Here is an 18,057-nt window from a genome sequence, read left to right on the forward strand (position 1 = left end):
TGCTGGGGAATTCCCCTCTTTAGATGGACTGCACTGCTGAATCATAACTGATCAGCACAATAATTATAATTATGGCATCTTTGATGGCCTGTATAGAGGAGAACGGTCCTCACCTCTACTCGTTTGAGTGTCACAGCTCTCTATTACCCAAGAGTGGGAAGGTCTCAGCCAGCTACACCATCCATGACAACCACCTTCAATACTCGAGTGCCAAAAAGGTCCGTTTGATAATTATATGATCTGAAACGCATACTGTGATCATGATATGCATGTGAGCATGTGAACATTGTGTGTGCATTCGATGAGTATACCTCTAATAGTATCAGTAGAGGTGGCCCGGTATACTATACACATGCCCTCAGGCGTTCCATGCAGCCCCTCCCCTTTAATTACTGTAGGAGTTTACCGAGGCTGACAGTGAGAGACTGTTCCAGTACATTGCTGACCTCGACTACAAGGAGGGGGGCGTAGCACCTGTCAGAAAAGAGGGCGTGACAGACGACTCCGAGGAGGAGGAGAGTGATGTAGAGGATGAACGAGAGTCCTCAGAACCTTTTGCCTTCAAGATACACTATACTGACAGTACATCCCCTGCCGTATGGAGTCACCATGCTAGTGAGTGTACCGTAATCGTTCTAAATTTAAGAACTAGTAAAGAATAATTATTTTTCTAGAAACAATGTACGAAAAAAATTAATTTTATATATGGGTGTTATAAAAGAGGGCGTCCTAACTGAGGCTGGTTCTATAATTAGAACGTTTACGGTACCTATATATTCCGCACCGCACCCATAACCCCGCCCCCTCTATAGGTGCGTGTAGCGGTGTGGTGGAGAGACTAGTATGCCTACAACAGTTGACGGAGCTCCACCTCTCAGAATGTCCTCTCACCAACGACTCAGTCTACCGGATACAGGTGTGCATGGGTGGTATTGTGTCTTAGCCTCAACTTTCAGTCTTTTGTGTATAATTGATATAAATTTTATAACCCCCTCGTTTTGTCTCACTTCAGTTTGGACCAGCGTACAATCTCAAGGTGCTGAGACTGGAGAGGTTGTGTCTACGTCGACTCCACCCTTCCATTGGCCGTCTACGCAGTCTACAAGAGCTCTCTCTCTCTTACAACCGACTCACTGACCTTCCCCTCACCATTAGACTGCTAAGGAACCTACGACGATTAGACATCACTGGCAACCCATTCTCTCGACTACCAGGAGCAGTCTACCACTTAAAACTGGAGTCTATTATCGGCCTTAACGAGTGTCCGCTTAAGAAAGATCGACCCTCAGGTTGGTGCTCGAGTATGAACTTGGAGATCTCGTGGAGGAAGCCGCTGAGTATTCGTACTCCTCCCAGAGAGGAGGTAGCCAGTCTGCAAGAGTGTTGTGTTCAAATGGCTGTAGGTATGGATTGCTGGCAGCTGGAACTGCAGGAGAGGTACACACAGAGGTTGACTGACATGGCTGAGACGCAGGGTCTCTGTCAGAACTGCCTCAAATCAGTCAGGAAACTTACCATTCAACACGAATCATTAGGTGTGGGAATATCAGATGTAGATCTATGTGTCATAATTATAAGCTAGAATATTTCTGCCTGTCTACATTTCTAATTCCTTTCTGTGCAAGTTCCTTACTAACTATAATTTGCCTGCAGGCTACACAATTTATGCACAGGTGGCTCTGTTCTGCAATATCCGTGATGTTCCCTTCAGCTTTATGGCTTGCTCCTCTGACTGCCTGTGGGCTACTGTGTCCACTCTAGAGAGACTAAACGAGTCCCAGAAAGCTGCTAAGAACTTCTCCAAGCTCCCAAATTGCCACTACAAGCTCAAGTTTGTGCAGGACCTGGAAGAGTTCAGGAAATTGCGAGCTCAGAACGTATTGCCCAACACGTTTAAGAAGGCACAAGGCAATCGGCCAGCCTCCCAACTACCAGCTGAACGGTCAAAGTGCACACTTTCGTGATATTTTATTTGTATGACATTCTATGCGTGTGTACGTGTGTGTGTAGTGTTTGTGTTTTTTATCTCAATCATAACTAATTTCAATTCTTTTGAATGGTTTGCTAATAATGAATTGTGTACATGAGAACAGTGTGTACTATGAGCAATTGTTTTTCTCATATGAATAAGGAGTGTACGATTACAAAACGTATTCATTCTGCAAGCCTAGCTACAAGGGAGTTGCATTGCAGAGATAAATGCTCCCATTGGAATGCTGATTTTGTTCGTGTAATTGGAGAAGGGAGGTTACAATTGTACAAGTTTTTACCTTTTAAGGAATTTAGAAATTTCAGAGCATGCGTTGTAATCTTGTCAGTGGAAGAACAGCGACACACGCACACTTTTGCAAAGCACCCTGTACAGCGAAAGACTGCAGATTGAATCATGGCTGAAGAGGGAACTGCCGAGTTGGGAACTGCATACGAAGGCGCCAAAGATGATATCAATGACAAGCTTGTGTTGGACTTAGCGTGGGAGCGTCAGCAGAAAAAGGTGAGCGATAATAATTATGATAGCGTGCACACACAAGCGATGTTAGCGATGAGCATGCAACTGAACTGCAAGCTATAAGCTTTGAATGCACTGATCTATTAATCTGCAATAATAATAATGCATTATTAACTAACAAGAAAGTAATTAGTGGTCAAGTTTAATAGCTCATCGACGACATGTCCACAAAATTAATTATCGGAGAATGCATTATTTTGTTGTTTTAGAGACATTTGATATTGTGTGCATGTCTCACCTTTACCCGCTAGGCACTTGTGACTGCACCACCCCACCACACACACACACACACACGCACACACACAGACGTTCACGGCTTGGTGCAACTCTCACTTGAGAAAGGTCGGTGTCAAGATCAACGAACTGGACCAGGACTTCCGTGATGGGTCTAGTCTGCTGCGTCTCCTGGAGCTCATCTCAGGAGACAAGGTGCCCCCAGCGGAGAAGAGGGGCAAGATGAGGGTACATAAGATTGCCAACGTCAACAAGGCACTCAAGTTCATCTCTGAACATGGCGTAAAGCTGGCCGGAATTGGAGCCGAAGGTAATGATGGTTGCCTGGGATAGTGGGTCGGCTTACTGCTGGACTGGAGTGTCATGTTATTAGCTAGAAACAGTGTGGGGTTGAAAGTATGCTATACATTACATACAGGGAATGCTTACAACTGCTTATATTCTTCGACTATGGAGAGTTGATATTAAGAGGTTGATTGGTTCATTCTCTTGTACGCTGATATAATGGTACTGTCCTTATTGCAGAGATTGTCGACGGTAACCTAAAGATGACACTGGGGATGATCTGGACCATCATTCTGCGTTTTGCCATCCAAGACATTTCTGTTGAAGGTGTGTGTGTGTTTGTGTATTTATCACTTAAAGTGTAAATGAGCTACAGACGTATTTAGAAGCGATTATTCACTAGCCCAGAGTGTTTATTAGTGCTAATTCCTGCAGTTCTCGTGTGTTTGCTTTCAGTTTAGAGGCTTCAGTGTAACAACATCATACTAGTGGTGATGGCCGGTTGATAGAGTGGTAGTTGTGGGGACACTATCACTGCAACCTAAGCATGCAAATAGGAGTATCTGATTCATGCACTCACTGTTTTAATGCCTCCCCTCCCCTCCCCTACACAGAGTTGTCAGCCAAGGAGGGTCTCCTGCTCTGGTGTCAGAGAAAGACAGCCCCCTACAAGAACGTCAACGTGAATAACTTCCACATCAGGTGTGTGTGTGTGTGTGTGTGTGTGTGTGTACTTTTATGTGGTTTTTCTAAAAAAGAAGTGAAGGCTTTCAAATTGGCATGGGTACAGGGTGGTGATTGTGATTAGCCTCTGCCCTGGTGCAGTACATTGCTGGTATTTTGCTAACCAATATTCACTGCATGCTTGAGATGCCTGTCTCATTATGCGAGAGCGGTAGTTATGGGGTCACTGTCAGTGTTCCTTATAGGGTGTGGGGTGATCGTGAATTAGTTCAGTTTTAGCGCGTTAGCCAGTCTCAGCAAATGCCTTGGCTCTATATAGTATGAATATTAATTATATAGGCTGGGATTGTTTTTAAAAATGAGTGGGCATGTGCGTATGCTTGTATTCATACAGTCAGCATCTGCTCTCTTGAACCTGTAGTCTTGCAGCTGGGGCAGATTGAAAGCTTTTGGTTTATGTAGACCCATTAAGTTCTGTATGTATTTCAGTTTGTGTAAAAGCTCAGCAATGTAGATAATTAAGATTACGGGAATTTTGTAGCTTTATTGTCTATTCCCTTGTCAGCTTTTCTTGTCTCAAATGCATGGTCCATTGTGCACCATTCAGCCTATTTTAACAGCCTAAGCAGTCCCTACACTGCATACTAGACTGTATAGTCTGCTTGTGTTTCTAATTACCTAATGATGTGGATTGTGCCACTGTAACTAGAGGCTTCACCACCTAGCTACACAGCCTAATATGGTCAGAACTGCAGTCGGTGGAATGTAGCTTAATAATTTCCTACTAATTCTATTTTTACTCTGTTTTAGGAGTGGTGTACATTGTTGTCTGCATAATGGCTTATTGCACAATACTCATCGTCTAGCCACGCCCGATTGAGTCAGCCCCTGTAATTATCCCTGCTCTTAAAGTGAATGTGGCAATGTGTTTACATTGATTGTTTGTTAATAATCATACGCTGTTGTTCTTGCAGTTTCAAGGATGGGCTTGCCTTCTGTGCTCTCATTCACCGTCACCGTCCTGACCTCATTGACTATGACAGCCTCAAGAAGGTGTGTGCCAAGAGTCCACTTTTTAGGAGGCTTGTGTTGTTTGTTGTCACGCTAGTTGTTTGACACTCTCCCCCCCACAGGGTAATGATATGGATAACCTTAACCTTGCCTTCGAGGTAGCAGAGAAGCATCTGGATATCCCCAAAATGTTGGATGCCGAAGGTAATTACCAACACACACGCACACACCACACACACACTCACACACACCGCCCCCTCACAGACATTGTCGCCACACCCAAGCCAGACGAGAGGGCTATCATGACCTACGTCTCCTCCTACTATCACGCCTTTTCCAGCTCGGCTCAAGCAGAACAAGCAGCCAAGCGTATCGGACAGGTACTTGACGTCAACAAGGAGAACGAGAAGATGATGGAAGACTACGAACAAATGGCTACTACAGTGAGTCATTCTAAATACATTGCAACTGTCTGGTCTACTGCATGCTAATTTAGATAGTATGCTTCCACATTGTCTGGGTGATATAGCTATCTTTGCTAAGTCTTCTCTGCTAGTTTGCAAACATACTTTCGTTTCTGTTGGTATTCATAACATTGGGAGAGTGGTACCACAAACATTGAAACTAGAGTTATGTTTGGCTCAGAACAACACTCACTATTCTAAAACACACTCTCCGCACAGTTCCTTTTATGTACATTCTATTCATATTATGCAAACATTGTTTAACCCTGCCACTTTAACCCTTTCAGCTCCTCGAGTGGATAGCATCTACAATGCCATGGGTTGAGGACCGCACCCCTGAGACCACCCTCCCCGAGACACAGAGTCGACTGGAAGAGTTCCGTCAGTACTCGACTGTGACCAAGCCTCCCAAGGCCCAGGAGAAGGGAGAGCTGGAGACCCACTTCCACACTCTTCAGACCAAGCTTCGCCTTAGCAACAGACCTGCCTATGTGCCCTCTGAGGGAAAACTTGTCTCAGTGAGTTTTACTACCGGGTAGCAACCGTGTATCAATGGCTGTATAGCTAATTTGTTCAAAGGTTTCAGAATCCTCTGGTGCCTAAGTGCTGTGGTATACAGGGTACGGCTTCAGTTTGACTGACACTGTGCAATTAAGCCTAACCAAAATATGATTTCCTGTTGTGTGTGTGTGTGTGTGTGTGTGTCGCTACTTGTTCTGGGATTCCCCAATTAATTAAGGGCTGTCGTCTATAATTAGAAATAATAAAATAAATTTTTTTTTTTTTTTGCTTCCTCCCTCTCCAGGATGTCAACACTTCGTGGAAGAACCTCGAGGCTGGAGAGAAGCAGAAGCAAGAGTTCCTCATGAGTGAGTTGCATCGATTGCAGCGGCTCGAGCACCTGGCTGCCAAGTTTGAGCACAAGGTGGGAAACACCGAGAAGTGGGCTGATGGAAAGGACGAGAAACTGTCACGCAATGATGACATTGAGAGTGCCAACCTCGCCGAAATACTGGTGAGTGGTTACTTTAATCTATGTCGAGCAATTTATCCAAGTCTAAGAGCCTTGCATTTCCCTATCTCTTACTATAATTATCACAATATCTGTTTTGACAAACTAAAGACATAGACTTTCTACAGGCCCTGGACAAGATTCACGACACTTTTGAGAGTGACTTGGAGGCAGCAAATTCTCGCATTACTTTGCTGGAAACCATTGCTGCTGAGCTGAGGGATTTAAACTATGTCAACTCTGAAAATGTGGATGCTCGTCTTCAAGGAGTGAGAGACACCTTCACTAACCTCAAGCAGATGTCTGATGATCGCAAGGCAAGGATTCAAGAGGCCATTGCTTCCCAGCAAAACCTGGACTCTATTAGATTGGACTACGCCAAGAGAGCCGCTGTAAGTTTGTTGATAATAGCTCCCATCCTGAATACTTTAAATACACGCTTTGTCTCAATAGCCTGAATAGAAGTAGTAACAGTCACAAAGCATTGGTACATGTATGTGTGTGTACCATAGACGTTCCCATAGCATACATACATGTACATGTATTGGGAAGTTGTTTGCTGGTCAATAGTATTGTTCTCTTTCCTTTAGACCTTCAACAACTGGATGGACAACACCCTTGATGACCTGGCTGAGACAGAAGTGTGCTCTAGTATCACTGACGTAGAGGCGCTCCAGGCCAAGCACGAAGAGTTCAAGACTGGTGATCTCCAAGAGGCCAATGTGAAGTACGATGAGCTGAACGGTCTGGTGACTACAATGGCTGAAATGGGCTCCTCTGAAAACCCCTACACTGCACTCTCACCTCAGGTGGGCATCATGTGGCACAATAATCTTGTATTTAGTGCCCATTTAGAATGTCTGCATGGACTCTTATGTGTGTGTGTGTGTGTGTGTGTGTGTGTGTGTGTGTGTGTGTGTGTGTGTGTGTGTGTGTGTGTGTGTGTGTGTGTGTGTGTGTGTGTGTGTGTGTGTGTGTGTGTGTGTGTGTGTGTGTGTGTGTGTGTGTGTGTGTGTGTGTGTGTGTGTGTGTGTGTGTGTGTGTGTGTGTGTGTGTGTGTGTGTGTGTGTGTGTGTGTGTGTGTGTGTGTGTGTGTGTGTGTGTGTGTGTGTGTGTGTGTGTGTGTGTGTGTGTGTGTGTGTGTGTGTGTGTGTGTGTGTGTGTGTGTGTGTGTGTGTGTGTGTGTGTGTGTGTGTGTGTGTGTGTGTGTGTGTGTGTGTGTGTGTGTGTGTGTGTGTGTGTGTGTGTGTGTGTGTGTGTGTGTGTGTGTGTGTGTGTGTGTGTGTGTTTTGTATTTCATAAGTTGCTCTTGTCCCCTGCAGGCTGTGTATGACAAGTGGTGCTCTGTGTTGGATGCTGTGCCCCAGTACGAGGCTAACCTTAACGTGGAGCTGGAGAAACAACAGGGCAACGAGGAACTACGTGTTGCCTTTGCTGAGAAGGCCAACGTTGTGGGTGCCTACATCGAGGAGAGGAGCACTGCCCTGGCTGAGTTAAGCATGGAGGGTAAGGGAACAATGGAGGAACAACTGGAGGCTATGAAGGCATTCCAAGAAGAGACAGTCGCCTACCAACCTGAGATAGATGCTGCAGAGTCTGCTAATCAAGCCTTGGAGAATGCTATTGTGTTTGACAACCCTCATACCCAGTACTCCATGGACTCCATCCGCTCCAGCTGGGCTCTCCTTATGGCTGCCATCAACAGGGCTACCAACGAGACTCAAAACCAAATCCTCATCCGCGACTCTAAGGGTCTCTCTGAGGCTCAGCTCCAAGAGTACAGACAGTCGTTCAACCACTTTGACAAGGTATGTGTGTGCAGTATGTAAGATTCAATGTACTGCATGTGTGTAGCTGATTTGTGTATGTATAGTATCCTAGTATTGTATGTGACTGTATAAGTGACTAAGAATTGTTTGTTGGTTTACAGGACAAGTCTGGTCAATTGGACAAGAACGAGTTCCGTGCCTGCCTCCTCAGTCTGGGTTACAAGCTTGGCAACGACCCTGTGAGTATATGTAGCCATTGTCATGTGATTTGGTAATTAGCTAGTGAATAGTCACATGAATTGATATTGTAGTTGTATTGTTCATTCGTAGTAGTCATTGTCCTTGTTGTTCCACAGATGGCTGACCCCGTGTATGACAAGATCTGGGGAGATATTGATCCCAACGAGACTGGCTACGTCAGTTTTGAGGCCTTTGTCCAGTTCATGAGCAAAGAGATGGTGGATGAGGACTCCGCCGACCAGGTCATGGCTTCCTTCAAAATTCTCGCTGGAGAGAAGGTCAGTTTGCATAATTAGATCAGTCTTCGTAGGACATCACATGTACACATCTATTTACCTGCACAAAAATTATCAATGCAAGAAGACTATTATTATCCGCCCCCTCTTGCAGGCATACATCACAGCTGATGAGCTTCGCAGAGAGCTCCCTGGTGAGCAAGCAGAGTACTGTATTGTGCGCATGGCCCCCTACACCGGCCCCGATGCTCCCGAGGGTGCTCTGGACTACATGTCCTTCTCAACTGCTCTCTACGGGCAAAGCGAGCTCTGATTCAACAAACAAACATTGCCCTCTTGTGTTGGCTTGTGAACTTGTAGTTTTATGAAGTATAATTCGCTCTTAGATTGAACTTGTAGATTGTTATAATTATTGTAGCTACGTATATTAATTTTCTAGTGTGTGTGCCTGTTTGATTCACTGTGATATTTTCCTTTGGTTTGTGATGCAGAAAGTTATTTTGCCCCCTAAAAATTAATTATTGTAACAATACAGACAGTAAATTATAATAATCTTTCAGCTCTTTAATTTACAGAACTTTAATTGTAGGCATAAATATAAATAAGTGTAAAAAATTTTTAGCTGTTACATGCATGTACACACCTAGTCTGTGCGCTATGGGAATTTCCCTTAAAATCAAATTTAGCACATATCATTACGTAATGATGACATCACTCTAAAGGGGCTTTTCTCAGAGAGTATACGGATAAATACGGAGGGTATCCAGGTTGCAAAATTAAAAATGGCTGTTACATTTGAATGTCTGTGAACTAATCTAAAGCTAGCTAACTTGTGTCTACTTGAACAAAGACAACCACGCACCATAGAACACTATTGCTGAAGCCTGGGCGTGTGATTTTCGAAACTGCTGAGTATTACTGACCAAGCAAATTTCAGGATTGCGTAACCTTATTCTTAGTTAATTATCTCATGAACACTTGACTTTTGAAACATAGCTACTGAGAAAGATGGGAGCCTTTTTAGAGAAACCTATAACCGAGAAGAAAACAGACGAAGGAGTGGGCAAAGGCCTCAAGTATGGAGTGTCAGCCATGCAGGGTTGGAGAAAAGAAATGGAGGACAAGCATGTGTGCTCAACAAACTTCAGTCTACCAGAGCATGCCTTTTTTGGAGTGTTTGATGGTCACGCAGGAGTTGGAGCTTCAACGTACTGTTCTGAAAACCTATTAATCCGTGTTGTCGAACTCCTCAAGGACAAACCTACTCCTAGCATAGAAGAAATAAAAACTGCCTTGAGTGCAGGATTTCTTGCTCTTGACGTGGACCTCAGAAAAGTACCTGGTTGGTCATCAGGGGAGATTCGTGGCGGAACTACGGCAGTCACAGTCATGATCACACCGGACAAGATAATCTGGGGCAATTGCGGCGACTCTCGAGGGATTTTGTGTCGATCTGGCGAAGTCCATTTTGTAACTCAAGACCACAAGCCCAGCAACGACGGAGAGAGAAAAAGAATCGAAAAAGCCGGTGGTTCGGTTATGATGCAACGTGTTAACGGATCTCTTGCCGTCTCAAGAGCTTTGGGGGACTTTGAGTTTAAGATGGTCGATGACTTGGGGCCAACAGAGCAGCTGGTATCCCCCGAGCCAGAGATGACTGTCCTGGACCGAGATAACGAACACGATGAGTTTTTGTTACTCGCCTGTGATGGTGTGTATGATGTCATGTCAAATGAAGAAGTAATTAAATTTGTTGGTAACAAGCTCAAGCTAACGTCTAATCTTCCTCAAATTTGCAGTGACTTGATTGATTTGTGTCTGCACAAGGTAATCTAATTATAAATGTCATTTGGTGCTTTATTAACTTATTTATTTTCGTTTTACAGAACAGCCGTGACAACATGAGTGTGATCCTGATCACCTTTGAGGGGGCACCCCAGGTGTCGGAGGAGGCTATTGCAGAGGTTTGTACGGTTATGTCTTCGCAAACGTTTACTTTTGTTCTCACAGGATAAGAAGCTACAAGAGAAAGTTCACGCTTTCATCAGGGAAGTGATTAAAAGTGAGTGTGTGTGTGTATGGTGGGTGGGTCGTGTATAGGGGGTGTAACTTGTACAATCCGCCCGTTTTAGTACCACTAACAAAACGTTATTCAATGACTAACTTCCACCCCTCCACAGAGCTAGTAGAAGTTGCCAGTGACCCTCTAGAGTTGGAGGAAAACGAAGTTCTCATGAGAGTGGGGGAGGCAGCCAAAACTGATGAAGTGCTATTAGAGTATGACTTCTCCTCACAGTAAGAACCATAACCATGTGGCAACTATGACATACCGTTCTGTTTTCACAGGAGACCATTTGTGGTGGATGTTCTGGCAGAAAAGAAAAAAGAGAAATTTGGGGAGCCACGAAATTATGACGGCCCTACTGACGCCTCAGAGGCTCCATCCGACTTCTTTTTTCGACATCCAGCAGATGATATTTTCCCTTCTCAACCCCCACCTACTGTACCGGTGAGCTCTACACTGGAATGTGTCACTGCTATATACTAGTGTTATCAACTATGTACTGAATGAACGTAACATCTAGATATTGCCTAGCAATTAAAATGCTGAATGCTAATTGTTGCCTAGCAGTTAGACACCCACAATGTACATACGCCTGTATAGCTAATTATTGTGTAATACTACATGTAGCATACCGTATAGCGGCATGAGTTTCGTGGGGTAAAAAATTCGTTCAACTCGAGAAACGGTGGTTTTCGTGAGTAAAAATTTCGTTTAGTCTTGTTGCCTGCACTACGTTCCGGTAAGCCACGCCTACGTTAAAATTTTGTTGAGCTCAGCTTGCCCACAAAAATAACGAATATATTTTACCCCACGAAAATTACCCGCTATACGGTATTCTTACACACAAAAAACTTTTCATGGTAATCGCCGACACTTTAGTGTCGTATTCTCTGGTAAAACTTAGACGTTATGTGTATGTTTCTTTCGCTCTCTTGTTCAGATGGAAGAGGGTGGTAGCGATTCGCCGCTGATTACAGAGAACCCCCCAACAACAGACGGCCTATCTTCTCCTCTACAAACTGATAGCAGTACTAACTCGGTGTAATTTGTTCACCTCTACTAGCTCTAGAGTATGTCTTTAAAAGTGTACGTATGCTAGTGTTTATTAAGATAACGAGTTTCAGCCTGGTTGTGTTTGTGTTGTGTGTTGTGCTTGAACTGGGCATTGGTACTTACTGGATTTTACATTGCTGATCGTGTGTGACTGTAGTCAGTTTATATAATTTCTGTGATAAATGTGCACACACTTATATTAATACTTATATGCAACTTTCATAGACTCCACTGATTTTCTGAAATGCTACATGTAACAAAAAATGCTAGCTCTTAGGTAAATCTGATGTGTCTCTTTCAGTTAATTGTTTGTGTAATAGTATTTGCTCTTCTAAAAGCGTCTTGTTCTCTTTCTTTTTCTGCTGTCGCTCCAAGTCTCTCTGTACCCCTTGTCGCATTCGCTGTGTGCGTGTGTACGTGTGCATGGTGGTGCAGAGTGTGAATGCATGTATGTGTGCAGTTAGTAAGTTAGTAGAGTTACCTGTCTGTCAGCCTGTTGGCTGTGATGAACTACGTATATGATCCCTACAGCCAGGCCTAGAGCTCCTACCAAGCTGAGGTTAGCGCCGTTCATCTCTTGTCTCGAGTAACAAGCTCCTTTTGCACTAAGTAATATTGTAGTTGGCTTGAAATTCGTTTAAATAGGGACTGTACACATGTGTGATGGAAGTGTTGAGGCTGTACAGAAGAGGACTAAGGATTGCCAAGACCGTTCCACTTGTGCAGATAAGAAATAAGCTGAGGTTAGATATAATTATACTCTGATGACATTTCTACTAAATCAGCTAAATCTGCAGGCACACAATCAGGGAGTTTATTGAGGTGCATCATTATGAAAAGGACCCAGTGAAAATCAAGGAACTGTTGTGCACTGGAGAGAAGAATCTGCAAGCATTGGAACAGTTAGGAACGTTGGACAATAGTAAATGGCTTAGATTATGATATTGCGCATGTGCAAAAAAGTTAATTTTACATGTAAGGCTTCGATGTGGAGCCGCACTGTGATCTCAAAGTAAAACAGTAACCATGACAATAAGAAGATAGAAAGAACATGAACATTGAGTCTTGGTGTCAAGTGGAGAGCAGCTCTAAGGAGAGGTGGACTCGTACTCAACGCAGACACGATGAGAATGCCTTAAAGAGCACTGTGTTTGATGCTAGGAGTGAGAGCATACCAGAAGGCACAAGCAAACCAAAAGAGACAGAGCTAGACAAATTGGCCAGGAGAAAAAATTTCAAGCAGAAATGTATGGTTCACATGAAGTATTCATTCAATTTAACATATTGTTTTTCACGCTTACAGATGAGACGACATTGCAATGATGAAGGATTGGTGGATGAACAAAAAGAAAGAACGAATTGTTGAAAATCATTTGAACACTACTTAAAAATTGTCATGTACTTCTCTTGTGTTCCCTGGACAGTGCATACTCATATCCTTTGTACCTGTGTGGATACATCATAAGATTCAAACATGTTCACAAAATGTTAAGTTTGCGCGATAAGACTTAGGGCCCTGTCACAAATTAGAGCCTAGTTGAGGGAAGTCAGTGTTAGAGACAAAATTAATGTAGAGATTGGCTCCTAGCTACATGTGTATAAGCAACACCATTGCATTGCATATGTAGCTATGCAATACATCACTTCTGAATACACACATACTCTCATAAGATGTCCCACACCACACACAGTAGAAGTGATTATCTCTGAGGTAGTCTGTCAGTGTAGCAAGCTTCTCAGCTACCTGTGGAGAGTAAAACTATCAATACGTGTTTTTGTACATTCAATAACTTATTACTAAAGGCTCCTCTTCACAGTCACTAGACTCATCACTGTCTTCATCCTCAGCTAGGGGAGACGGAGACGCCCAGAACCAAGGTATAGTGGGTATACTTTGACCCAACTCCTTATCAAGCTGCTCACATGCTTGCTGACTGTGTCTGAAATCTCCCTCCATCCTCATGACTATTTGAGATTGCTGCTTCCGTTGAATAAAGTCAGTGAGTGTCTGCGTCTGTTGTTCATGTTTCTGGGCCGTCTTTACTGCTTCTTTTTCCTTTAAAAATGAGCTTCTTCCAAGTCCACCTCTACCATCCTTGAGGACGAGCGGAATCAAATTAGTTTCTCCAGCACCTATGCAACGTAATAAATCAATAAAACATTGTCTGTACACTTCACACCTGATTTGCCAATGCCTGCTCCTTGTTTGTAGCCCATTTTCTGAAGCAGAGCGAACCCCTTGTTCTCCAAAGAGAGAGGTGTGGCCAGTCCTAGTTTTCTCTTCTCATCCTCAACCACCTTCTTCTTTTTAGCCTGGGGTCTACCTTTTCCTCCATCATTGATCTTTCTCTTTTGCGACTTTGTGAGGAGTCCTGGTTTAACTTGAGCACTTTGGCTGAGGAAAACGTCGGACATGTAATCTTCCTCCATACTAGTAGGCGTGGTTATTTACTTCTGGGATACTGGAGACCACGCCTTTAAATCTTTTAATTGAGTCACGTGCTCTATGTGTTGTCATGTGGTGTAAACTAATTCAAAAAAATGGCGGCTGAAAATAGTCAAGACGTTCCTATGGAGGAAATAGCTAGTTTAAAGGAACAGATACAGAGCCTTGTGTCACTCAGACTACCAGGATGTAATGTGAATCCACTGTGTGCAGAAAGTTTAAACAAGAGAAAAAGAAAATGGAGAAAAAGGCACAAGACAAATGCAGTTGATTTAAAGGAAGGTGAGAGAAGTTATCCACCATAATAAGGCCAGGAAAGTCGATTCCTTGTTTCTCATCAGCCCCTGCTTGTGGTAAAAGTATGCTTCCTTAACTTTCATTATTGTTCTAAAGCATTGACACACCCCTTAATTGTGCTCTTGAGTGATGTGCCATGTGCTAATTGTTTTTCCTGTGTAATTTTGAACAATGACCTCCTCCGGCTCCCCTCATGCAAATTGAGGAAGTGGCTGATGAGAAACAAGGCATTCTCGCAATAGTTTTAATGTGTTTAATACGATTTAAAGCATTTGGTTATTATTGAAATGCGTACAGTGTACTTAAGGCTCTAATGGTCCTCCTTTGCAGACGCAGTTAGGGGCGATGAAGAGGTTCGTTGTGAGATGGAGGGCTTACTGAGTGCTGGTTGGGAGGTACAGAATCAATTGGCCTCTGCCCGGAAGGAAGGACTAAATACTACAAGCCAACTACGTGCTGAAAAGTGGGAGCATTGTCTACTAGCAATTGTGAGTACTCTTTGTTACACGTGTGTACAGTAACACATTTAGCTATTTTCCTCACTCCCTGCAGAACTATCGTTTGGGTCAATCTAAGCTGTCTCTGGAAGATGTTCAGCATCTGGCCCCCCGCCACGCTCCCTCTGTGCTCACTTCACAGCCTGTCAACAATTACCAAGGGATAATATTAGTAAGTTAGTATTTAATGTTGTCTCTGAAGTGAGTACATCTGTTGATTACCTGATTTTTTCTCTCTAGGACTTGCAAGCTGCCCTTGCTAAAGCTCAGTCGCTCAGAACTGTTGGAAACATGAAGCTTGCAGAGACGCCTCGAGTCCCCATCATCTCTCAGTCCTCCAAGACACCACTCACACCCCTCCAATCGATAGATGTGCCACCTCTAGAAGAACCCCCTCTGGCACCACCCCTACCCCTTCAGTCAATAGATGTGCCACCTTTTGAAGACCCTCCTGTAACACTGCGCTCACTTCTCAAGCCAATAGATGTGACACCTCTAAAAAACAACCCTACAGAACCACAAATACACCTTCAGTCAATAGACGTTCCGCTTTTTGAACAATCCCCTGTGGCACCACTAATACCCCTTCAGCCAATAGATGTGCCACCTCTAGAAACCTCCATCATCTCTCAACAAGATACACTACCCATTCATGTACCTCAACTTATTGAAGAGGCAACTGTCACGGTAATCACTACTCTGCCCATTGTGCCTCAAGATCCGATCAGAATGCCGATTTCTTTTATGCCAGCTAACCCCTCGTTGACCCCAATCACCTCTACAGACATAACAACAGACTATTCTCGCACCTCAGACACGGATACTTCTCCTCAAATAGGCATGGAGGTTGTGTGTGGTGGAGTGGAGGAACTTGCAGCCCCTTCAATTGCCATGGACAATGATATCGTGGTTGGAAGCTCAGCCAGTTGTGTATCTCTACAGCAGGAGCAAACCTCTGACAGTGATGCTTCTAAAACCCCTGTAAGCAAGAAATCTCGTACCCCTACCTCTAAAACAAGACGTCGTTCTAAAAAAGGCAGTGTTCCACGACGATCGAGCAAGAGACTATCGAGCAAGTCTCCCCATCCAGAGAACGGTGCATCAGATACCGATACAGACAGTGACTCTCAAATGAGGAAAATGTTGGAGGTTTTAGAGCGTGCTCCCTATAATCTACGAATACCCCAAAACAACAACCTTGGAGAGAATATACGTTACAGTTTCAAGAATGGAGTCAGTGTGACTGCAGTTGCTAAGAAAAAAAAGAGACAATCTATCAGCACTCCTAGAGACAAGCACTTGTAGCTATATGTATGTACTCATTGGCATTATTATTTAGCTCATTGCATTACCTGCTCCCTTTTTTTTTCAGATTCGTATTTGCCATTTTTAGATCAAACTTTAATTAAGCCAATCTCCTGATAATAATACTCCAACTACATGTATTAAACACTCAGACAATATGTAGATGACCATCAGATCCTCACAGCAGACTTTCCCCTCTGCATGCTCGCGAGACTACATGACTAGCTCAAAGAAGACTAACCTTGTGCACGTGTAGGTTTTTCACTGTTTCTAACGGTTTAATTAATAGTCTGTAGTGTATTAAAAGACACATGGTGACAAGGGATGAGTACGAGTTCGAGTCTAGACAACCCTATTGATCAATACAGTCATCACGATGGATTTGAGATCTCTTTTGTGGAACCCCCGAAAGAGCTGCCACTAAAGTGCTCTATTTGCCTGGAGCTTCTCACTGACCCCTGTATCCTCGATTGTGACTGTGGAAGCAACTTCTGTAAAATGTGTATTGAGACGGTCAAGAAAAAACGCTATCCTTGTCCCCTATGCCAGCAGCAATTTACGACTATTTTCCCCAACAAGCAGCTACAGCGCACCCTCAATGGGCTAACGATCCACTGTCCCCACAAGGCAGATGGCTGCTCCTGGATGGACGAACTTGGCAAGCTTAAGAAGCACCTCAATCGAATGCCATCCAGCGAGACAAGACTAGAAGGCTGTGGGCACACTGATGTGTTGTGTCAGTACTGCAAGACGTTCATTTCTCGTAAAGACATCCCTACACACGAAACTGAGACATGTCCAAAGAAGCCGCACACTTGTCAGTATTGCGGTCATTCCTCCGTCCTCGATGACATCAGAGAGAACCACTGGCTCGTCTGCCCCCAGTTTCCTGTCCCCTGTCCATACGAGTGTGGAGAGAGACCCCAACGTCAGGGCCTCAAGATTCATGTTAAGAAAAAGTGTTTGTTGATCCCTGTACAGTGCAATTTTCAGTACGCTGGTTGTAAGGTGGAGATATCCCGACGAGACATGGCCAATCATCTGAAGGATAACGTCGTTGATCACATGACCTTGATGTCCATCAAACACAGAGAGGAAGTTAGCTCATTGAAAGAAACGAACAAACTTGTACAGAAAGAATGTGCTGATTTGAAGGGGGAGAACAAACGTTTGCAGTCCCAGTTGACTGGTGTTAATGGCGCAACTCAAAACTTGACATCTATAATGGTAAAATTGGAGATGCAATTAAAGCACAAAGCTAGCGCTATTGTCCCTGTGCAACCACCTTCTTCTGAAGTACCTCCAGTGAGATTTGTGGTTACTGACGCAAAACATCTAAGACAACAGGAAAAAGAATGGAATTCTAAGCCATTTTTCTCAAAAAGTGGCTACAGTATGGTGTTAAATGTTCATTTATGTGGTAATAAGGATGGCTATGGTTCACATCTTTCTGTGTACACCTATATCGTTAAAGGGAAGTACGATCATCTGTTGATTTGGCCTTTCTTTGGTTCGGTGACCATTACACTAGAGGACCAGGAACTGGGAAACCACTATACGTATTCACTGCTCTACACGCATGAACAGACTAACGGAGAAGGGGGTGCACGTGAACAAACTAACGGAGAAGAGGGTGCACGAAGATACCACGACACTCTTACGAGCGGATGGGGATGGAGCAAGTTTATTGAGTTAAAGCACCTCAATCCTAACTTTTTGAAAGACGATTGCCTTGTGTTTCAAATTGATAATATCAGCTTTTCCTATGATTTATAGTGAATTGTGTGATTGTGTGTATTTATAATTATGATTAATGGTCACGTTATTAATATTCCTATTCTGCTAATGTCCTTCCTTTTTCTGTTTTTTGTCACTACATTTGTAGTATTTTTGAAGAGGAATTGGAGGAACAAAGAAAGAAAGAAGGCCTGCGTAGCGGCTTGTACGTTA

At 43.7% G+C, this 18,057-nt stretch overlaps 6 protein-coding genes across 6 annotated transcripts; 5 read left to right on the forward strand and 1 right to left on the reverse strand.

Moving 5' to 3' along the window:
- Positions 1 to 3: 3 nt before the first annotated feature.
- Positions 4 to 2,057, forward strand: LOC135348667 (uncharacterized). Its single transcript, XM_064546947.1, has 5 exons — positions 4 to 218; positions 399 to 615; positions 813 to 916; positions 1,013 to 1,535; positions 1,654 to 2,057. Exons 1-5 carry the CDS (start codon positions 72 to 74, stop codon positions 1,962 to 1,964), a joined length of 1,302 nt encoding a protein of 433 aa, XP_064403017.1. The 5' UTR covers positions 4 to 71; the 3' UTR covers positions 1,965 to 2,057.
- A 231-nt stretch (positions 2,058 to 2,288) lies between these two features.
- LOC135348660 (alpha-actinin-1-like) lies at positions 2,289 to 8,978 on the forward strand. Its single transcript, XM_064546937.1, has 15 exons — positions 2,289 to 2,494; positions 2,816 to 3,053; positions 3,269 to 3,355; positions 3,643 to 3,730; positions 4,687 to 4,765; positions 4,846 to 4,927; positions 4,988 to 5,166; positions 5,475 to 5,705; positions 5,993 to 6,202; positions 6,328 to 6,591; positions 6,790 to 7,008; positions 7,522 to 8,007; positions 8,130 to 8,207; positions 8,325 to 8,486; positions 8,599 to 8,978. The coding sequence occupies exons 1-15, from the start codon at positions 2,387 to 2,389 to the stop codon at positions 8,755 to 8,757; spliced, it is 2,670 nt and encodes an 889-aa protein (XP_064403007.1). The 5' UTR covers positions 2,289 to 2,386; the 3' UTR covers positions 8,758 to 8,978.
- A 206-nt stretch (positions 8,979 to 9,184) lies between these two features.
- On the forward strand, positions 9,185 to 11,784 carry LOC135348666 (protein phosphatase 1A-like). Its single transcript, XM_064546946.1, has 6 exons — positions 9,185 to 10,271; positions 10,331 to 10,408; positions 10,455 to 10,506; positions 10,625 to 10,739; positions 10,791 to 10,953; positions 11,450 to 11,784. Exons 1-6 carry the CDS (start codon positions 9,453 to 9,455, stop codon positions 11,552 to 11,554), a joined length of 1,332 nt encoding a protein of 443 aa, XP_064403016.1. The 5' UTR covers positions 9,185 to 9,452; the 3' UTR covers positions 11,555 to 11,784.
- Positions 11,785 to 12,815: 1,031 nt separating this feature from the next.
- Positions 12,816 to 14,032, reverse strand: LOC135348669 (G patch domain-containing protein 11-like). The gene is made up of 4 exons (XM_064546950.1): positions 13,743 to 14,032; positions 13,361 to 13,695; positions 13,225 to 13,306; positions 12,816 to 13,008 (listed from the first exon to the last, which is right to left on the reverse strand). The coding sequence occupies exons 1-4, from the start codon at positions 13,990 to 13,992 to the stop codon at positions 12,947 to 12,949; spliced, it is 729 nt and encodes a 242-aa protein (XP_064403020.1). The 5' UTR covers positions 13,993 to 14,032; the 3' UTR covers positions 12,816 to 12,946.
- Positions 14,033 to 14,061: 29 nt separating this feature from the next.
- Positions 14,062 to 16,207, forward strand: LOC135348663 (uncharacterized). The gene is made up of 4 exons (XM_064546943.1): positions 14,062 to 14,290; positions 14,636 to 14,793; positions 14,858 to 14,974; positions 15,043 to 16,207. Exons 1-4 carry the CDS (start codon positions 14,104 to 14,106, stop codon positions 16,105 to 16,107), a joined length of 1,527 nt encoding a protein of 508 aa, XP_064403013.1. The 5' UTR covers positions 14,062 to 14,103; the 3' UTR covers positions 16,108 to 16,207.
- Positions 16,208 to 16,210: 3 nt separating this feature from the next.
- On the forward strand, positions 16,211 to 18,000 carry LOC135348665 (TNF receptor-associated factor 4-like). Its single transcript, XM_064546945.1, has one exon. The coding sequence runs from the start codon at positions 16,432 to 16,434 to the stop codon at positions 17,881 to 17,883; it is 1,452 nt and encodes a 483-aa protein (XP_064403015.1). The 5' UTR covers positions 16,211 to 16,431; the 3' UTR covers positions 17,884 to 18,000.
- Positions 18,001 to 18,057: the final 57 nt, after the last annotated feature.

Source organism: Halichondria panicea, chromosome 15 (assembly GCF_963675165.1).
Source record: "Halichondria panicea chromosome 15, odHalPani1.1, whole genome shotgun sequence".
Lineage (NCBI taxonomy): Eukaryota > Metazoa > Porifera > Demospongiae > Suberitida > Halichondriidae > Halichondria > Halichondria panicea.